This window comes from Panthera pardus, unplaced genomic scaffold, assembly GCF_024362965.1.
Source record: "Panthera pardus isolate Hobbes unplaced genomic scaffold, ASM2436296v1 HiC_scaffold_26, whole genome shotgun sequence".
NCBI lineage: Eukaryota > Metazoa > Chordata > Mammalia > Carnivora > Felidae > Panthera > Panthera pardus.
Window position 1 is genome coordinate 32,943,235 of NW_026526832.1, and position 7,122 is coordinate 32,950,356.

General features: G+C 55.9%; 1 protein-coding gene across 1 annotated transcript; it reads right to left on the reverse strand.

The window, feature by feature from the left end:
- On the reverse strand, positions 1 to 6,734 carry CUNH2orf50 (chromosome unknown C2orf50 homolog). Its single transcript, XM_019451944.2, has 3 exons — positions 6,220 to 6,734; positions 2,760 to 2,799; positions 1 to 752 (listed from the first exon to the last, which is right to left on the reverse strand). The coding sequence occupies exons 1-3, from the start codon at positions 6,447 to 6,449 to the stop codon at positions 561 to 563; spliced, it is 462 nt and encodes a 153-aa protein (XP_019307489.2). The 5' UTR covers positions 6,450 to 6,734; the 3' UTR covers positions 1 to 560.
- Between the last annotated feature and the right edge of the window lie 388 nt (positions 6,735 to 7,122).

A 7,122-nucleotide genomic window follows, 5' to 3' on the forward strand; every position in this document is an offset into this window, starting at 1 on the left:
TGCTCTGAGCGGAAGCTCATTTCAACCTTATAAAATCAGTACTTTTATTACCTCTATATGTGGTGGCAGAAAACCTGGCCCACCGGTGGCGCCCATGTCTTAATCCCTGGGGCCCGCGGATATGTTACCCTACACGCAAGAGGCCTTTGGCCTCCAGAAACAAACCAGGCCCGGGCACACCCAGCGCGGTGAGATCATACATATGTGCTGTTTTCTGTCACTCGCTGGGTGGCCATTCGTTAAGGGGAAGCAAACGCACCGGGCTACAGGTGGGGACATGGAGGCACGGAGGGTTCGAACAACCTGTTCAACGCCACACAGGGCCCATCACCGGCCTTGCGAGGGAGTCCCAACCGCCGCCTGCTCTATGACCCTGGGCGAGTTCCTGGGGTCCTTCTGATCTCGTGTGTGAAGATGGGCCAGTGCGACGCTCGCAAGGGCCGCGCGGGAGGGAGGGCGGGGCTGGTTGACACGCGTGGGCGGTTGACCCGGGCCGCGGCCTCCCCGCGCCACTCGCACACCCACCTGGGGCAGGCCCGCCGGCCCTGGCCCTCCTCCTCCTACACGGGCTGCAGCTCGGCTTCCAGCTTCTTCTTCCGGACCCCCTCCACGAAGAAGAAGTCCATGCCGATGAGGGTTTGCCCCAGGGGCGTGTCCACCCTGCTGCCCACAGCCTGGTTCGTGGAACTGGGGACTGCGTCGGAAAAGAAAGGCACGTTCTCCGGCAACGTCACAGGCGCCTTCTTCTCGCCCTGAGAGCGGGGACAGTTTGTGTCACAGGCGGCAGGGAAAGCAGGAGAGGCCTGCAGGCGGCCAAGCCCTTAGCAGGGAAGGGGACACAGGGAGCAGGGGGCAGGTGGCCTCAGCAGGCTGCCTTCTCCGGCTGCTTCCGTCCCAGTTCTGACCTGGGAGCCCAGAAGGGTCACGAGACTCCTCATCTATCGCCAAATGCGTCTTCCTCATCCGGGCCTCCCTACCTCAGCCGCTCCCCTGACCCCTTCGCTTTGATGCTTGACCTCCAGGGACCCGGGAGGGACCGGGTCTGACTCCTCTCTCTATCCCCATGACCTGAGACACTGCCTCACATCCGGTGGGAGGGCAGAGGGTTGGTTTCGGGGTGAGCTTTTACTCGAAGTCTAACACACACGCAGGAACGTCCCCAAATCGTGCCCGTGCAGCTCCACAAGCCGCCACGACGTGGGCCTGTCTGGGCAGCCGCACCCAGATCGAGAAATGACCACAGGACCCGGACACGCTTCCTTCCGACCCCGCAGCCAGTCTCCACCCCCGACGCGTCCCGGGCTCCCTCTCTAATTCCTGGGTTTTGCCCAGTGTTGAACTTTGTCTTATCTTTTATCTTAAAAAGACCGTGGCTCCTTTCTCCCCTGAATGTTTTCCGGGTTCATCCACATTTTTCTGGGTGTGGCTGCAGCGCATTCGTTGCCCTTGCTACCCCGCGTGCCACTGTGTGGCTTGCACGAACATTCCCCATCATTCACCCCTGCTGCCGCGGACGGCATGGGGGTCGATTCCCAGTCTGGGGGTGCCGCTCTGGACATTTGTGCACGTGTTTCTGGTGACTTCTGTGACCGAAAGGTGAGTAAATGCATGAGCTGAGAACAATCGGGTGAGCCCTTGTTTAAACAAGGGTTAACTCCGTGCTACCCTGTGTCAAATAGAAGTTGCAGGGCCAGTGAAATAATGGGATGCTGGCTTTCACTGAGGAAGGCCCGTGCCCGGGTGGCCCCACCTTTGGACGTGACGCAGGTTTCGGTGATCGGGTGGCTAACACCTAGCTCCTGGCAGGGGGACTCCGGGGGCTGGGAGCCCAGACCAGGAGCTCAGTGTAGGATTTCAGGTCTCATGATTCATTCTCCCATTGGGTCACTCCTCCGACATTAACGGAGAGCCAACTATTTTTTGGACGCTGGGGGGTAGGGCACAGCTGGCGGGTGGGGTACAGCGATGAAGCCATCTTTGTCCCTTCTCAGGGAGCCCACTGCCTGGTGAAACTGAGCATTGAAACACGACGCGCTCTACCAAAGGAGGGGGTTGGATACGCTGGCCAGTCAAGAACGGAGTGATCTGATTGAGCCCGCTCAGGAAGGACAGATGTCACAGGAGGAGGCACTTGAGTGGGGTCTTGAAGGATGACCAAGACTTAAGAGCCCCTCACGTGGACAAGGTGGGAAGGGCACGCCAGGCAGGGGAACAGCATGCACAGAGGCCTCACCAAAACAGCGTGTAGGTCAGCGTGGGGAGGCAGGCAGGGCTAGATCGCGAGAAGCATTGTAAGCCACCCCGAGACACGCAGATTTATTGAAGGATTTTAAGCAGGGGAGGGATATGGCCAGTTTTGTGGCTTGGGAAAATTACTCCGGTAGCAATATGGAGGATGGATCGGAGGTGGCGATGTTAAAGCGGGGAATTGGTTTACAAATATGCCCGCCCAAGCTCATTCTCCATACAGGAAACAGCGCACACCCCTCACTACACATGGCTGACATCCTTATACGGGGGAAAACATTTCTAGTTGGTTCATCTTCATAAAATCAAGAAACACTGGGGAGAACTAATACCTAAATGCTCGAAGCATTTTCTCTTCCCCTGACCCCGAGTGTCTTGGAACAAGAGAGTATTTTTGTTTTTGCCTCTGCACATTCCAGCATCTAACACACAGTAGGTCCTCAATCAATGTCAGATGAGTGCGGGGACGTTCCCGGTTCGAGGGTGCGCGACAGGAACATCAATGGCCTTACCAGGGGATCATAGTCTTTCAGGAAACTCCAGTTCTGAGCCCTGGAAAGGAAAACACGTGGGCAGTGTTACATCTCCCTGTGGCATTTTTTATACGGGACTTTCGCGGCGTCAAGGGAATGAGTCGAGGCCGCTGATGCACGTGTTACGTCATGGAGGAGGTTCCGCGATCAAGTGAAACAAACACGGAAAACGCAGCCGGTGCGCGTCCTGTAGAGCGAACAAATATTTCCAGCATTCCTGACGTCTCCTTGGGTGGAATGAACGGTGCCAGGGGACGTAGCCCGCGGTGAGAAACCCAGTGGTGCGAGCCCCCCCCCCCCCCGTGTGCCTCTGCATCTTTAGGGCCACAGGGGAGCCCCCGAGTATTTTGTGAAGAAAAACCAGTTTCCGCTCACCCACTGCGCGTCCAGTGCGCGCCGCAGAGGAAGGCGGGAAGGGGCAGGGGACAGGGACAGACACAGGGATCGCGAGAAGGGCGTTACCTGTGTTGCTAGGGTAATTTTTATTTTAATCTGTTCCTAAGGAGTTGAACAATTCCATAAGACATAATAAAAACAGGCTCTGTGCCCCAGTCCTCACAGCCCCCGAGCGCCCCCAGCCTGGGGTCAAGTTTCCACGGCTTTGGCTGTTTCTTTGGGTGTCTCGCCACCATGTTCTGGAACAATAAACCTAGGTTGCCATTTCTTGAGTTTTTGAAACTGTAAGCGTACCTGTGGACTTTCAATTATGGGAGATTTTGAGTCAGCTGTCTTGCCCCTTTCCTTCCCCTCACTTCCTCCAAAATTATTCTGTGCTAGATTTTGGCTCAATTGATATGTATTGTTTACATCCTTGGGTTTCTGTAAATGATCTTCATGGAACAACTACCTAAGATCATATGAGCTCAGTTCCTTGTACGGCTTAAAATTTTTTCTAGGGTTCATAATCACATCTTGTCCCTGTTTTCTTTTTTCGAGAGAAAGAGAGAGAAAGAGAACAAATGGGAGAGAGACAGAGGGAGAGAGAGAATCTTAAGCAAACTCCGTGCTCAGCACTGAGCCTGACACAGGGTTGGATCCCATGACCCCGGGATTATGACTTGAGCCAAAATCAAGAGTCTGACGATCAACGGACTGAGCTACCCAGACGCCCCTCCCATTTTTTGTCCTTTGTTTTTTTAGCTTTTTCTGTTCATATCACTGATTCCAAACCCTCCAACAAAATTGTGAAGCCCCTTGCGGCATGATTTTCTGCACAATCAGATGCAACAGGTAATCAGCTGTCTCTCTCACATTTGTTCCCCGGAGGCCACCGTCCAGGAGCCCGGGTCGCCCAGTGCCCACCGGGGCTGCTGCCCAGGACCTGCTCCTGCCGTCCCGACCTCCACTCCGGGGATTCTCTCTTTCTGAATCCCGGGCCTTCCTTCCTTGTTCACTCTCCTGCCGTGGAGCACAGCCTCCAGTGTCTGTGGAGGCATGCATTTCTTTGGTTCTAGAAAGTTCTTGGACATTTTCTCCTCAAATATTTCATCTCTCCCAGTCTCTCCTTGGGGAGCTCTGGTGAAGGATATGTTGGTTCTGTTCTCTAGGGTTCTGATCCCTCCGTGGGGTCCCGCTCCTTGTCTTTCTGAGTAATTGCAACGCATCTATCTGAGTTTATGAATCCTCATTCCTGTTGTGTTTTTTGTATTTCCACGTTACAGATTTTTATTTCTAGAGGCTCTTTTTGGTAGTTCTTCAAGTTGTCTGATTGTTCAAAGTCCATGCTCAGACTTTGAACTGAGTCTCCTGTGTATAGCCATCTGGAGACATCTGGAACCTTCCTGCCCGAGCCTTCCCTGGGGGCCTGTCTCCCCTCTGCCCTTCTATGCCGCACTCTCCCCACTCTGCCCGTTCATTTCCTTCCATCTTCCCCAAGTGTCCTGACCCTCCCCCCCCCACCACCACCCCCTTTCCTGTCACGAGGGAGCCATGTTTCAATAGCTTTGGTTTTGAGTTGACAGAAGGCATGGGCCTTGGCCTCAGAGCCTGGCTAAGACTTAGCGGGAGGCAGCAGGGTATGAGGAGAGAACGCGGGGCCCCTGTCCTGGCTTTGCCTGCAGCCCGCTTCGCTTGCTGTGTGGCCCTGACGAGGTCACTGTGCTCTTGGGCCCTCAGTTTCTCTGTCTGTAAAACCCCAGGAGGTTGGTTTACCGAGCACCTGTGAGTCGAGGTCTGCTGTGAGTGCAAAATATACAGACTGGATTTCACAGACTTGGTACAAAGAAGAATGACAAGTATCTCTTTAATTCTTTTTAAAATATTGACTGCATGCCCAAAAGATAATATTTTCGGTAAGATATGTTATTAAGAGGTGCCTGGGTGGCTCAGTCGGTTGAGCGTCCGACTTTGGCTCAAGTCATGACCTCACAGTTCGTGAGTTCAAGCCCCGCATCCGGCTCGCTCCTGTCAGCCCAGAGCCCCCTTCCGATCCTCTGTCCCACCCCCACCCCCCACTCCCTGCCCCTCCCTCATTCTCTCTCTCTCTCAAAAATAAATAAAAAACACAAAAACGTGTGTTATTAAAATGGATTTCCCTAATTTCTTGTTACTTTTTTTTAAGGTCGCTACTAGAATATGGAAAAGTACGCCTGTGACTCGTATTTCTGTTGGGCTGAACGGTTCTGGATTTCCCTCAACCCTGTCCTCTTCGTTTCTGGGACCCTTTCTTCTCTGGCAGCCTTTCTCAGTCTCCTGGCTACTTTCCGCCCAGCGAGTGAACGTTGCCAGCTCTGTGCTATGACCTCACCGCTGGAGACCCGTCATGCCCTTCCAGGGAAAGCTTATCACCTTTCCAGGGCCAGTTTCTTTTCTTTCTGTTCACCGGTTTCCTTTTTGGTTCACTCGAGATCAAGTCCACATGTCATAAGGTTCATCCTCCTACAGTGTGTGGTCCAGTGGTTTCTGGTATATTTGTGCACCATCACCAGGGCCTCTCTCCCCACAACACAGTCCCACTCTACTTTTTCGTCTGTCCGCTAGCTCCTTGGCCGCCCTGTCCTGAGAGTGCACGCTCCGGGAGCCAGGTCCAGGCCATCCCGTGTCGCGGCCCGACAAGGTGGCCCTCCTAAAGGCGTCTGGACCGAGTGGTGCCTGCAGGGATGTCCTTCCCCTGGTCCGAGGGCCAGGGCTCCCCCAGAAAGCCGCCCCCCCCCCCACCGTGTCCTGGCCGGCCCCCCGCAGTCAGTCCCGGGAGCGCCAGCCGGAGGGGTCACTCCAAAGGCAGACGGGACCCCAGAATGAACGAGGCGGGTCACCTGGCCCCTGCCCACCTCTCCCACCCTCCGGCTCAAGTCCGGCCAAGGCATGTGCTCCCGGCCCCCTGGCCCCGAGCACTTCTCCACCAACACCGTTTGCCTGGCTTACTCCTTCTCATCTGTCTCTCTGTTTCCAGAAGCTTCCTAGACCCTGAGTTGGGCTGGGGGTCAGGCAGAGCACTCACCAGCGCCGCTGGCCCCGTCTCTCGGCCTCCAGGAGCTCCCTCCACAGTTGATCCTGCTGCACACCATCAGTTCTGGGGACCTGGGGGGCTCGGCGACCGCCAGCGAGACCCCTGCTCACCGCGGGGCCGCTCTGGGCAGTGGGGGTGTGTAAGGCGGACGGCCTGGTGGAGGGGAGCCGGTACCCAGCGGATGTGGTTCTCTGGAACCCAGGGTGGGGGTGACTCCCCATGGATCCGTGTGTGTGTGTGTGTGTGTGTGTGTGTGAGAGAGAGAGAGAGAGAGAGAGAGAGACTGAGAGAGACAGAGGGAGGGAGAGGGAGAGAGAAAGAGACAAAAAGACAGAGAGACTGAGAGAGAGAGAGAGACAGAGAGACTCCTGTCTGAGCTCGGAACGCTCCTGGGACCCCCCCACCCTCTGAACCCCAGGGGAGCCTGGCAGGGGTCTCCACCCCTCAAGACCCCAAGCTCAGAGTGGTGGGACAGCCCTTGAGCCCAGCTTCGTTTTCAGCCTCTGACTGTGTTGACTGTTGCCCTGGGAACTGGGCGGCACCCACGTGAGCTCAGGAAAGAAAAGGAAGGGCGTGTATGTGTGTGTGTGTGTGTGTGTGTGTGCGTGCGAGATGTCTGTGCGAGGCCCAACTCAGCTGCCCCTCAGTTCTGTCCCCTGCCCTCCTGGCTGGAGACCTCAATACGGCATAGGGGGAGAGGGATCAAATACGGAGAGGGATCAAAGCCCAGACTTCCGGGGCGGTGAGAAAAGACACCTGTTTTGGCTCCCAGACAGGATGTGGGGGTTTGGGCCCAGCCTCCCAACTGCCACATGACCCTGAGCAGCCCCTGCCCCTTTGGGAGCCTGGGAACTGGCAACACTAATCCTTTCGGCTCCCCCGTGGATGCAGGGC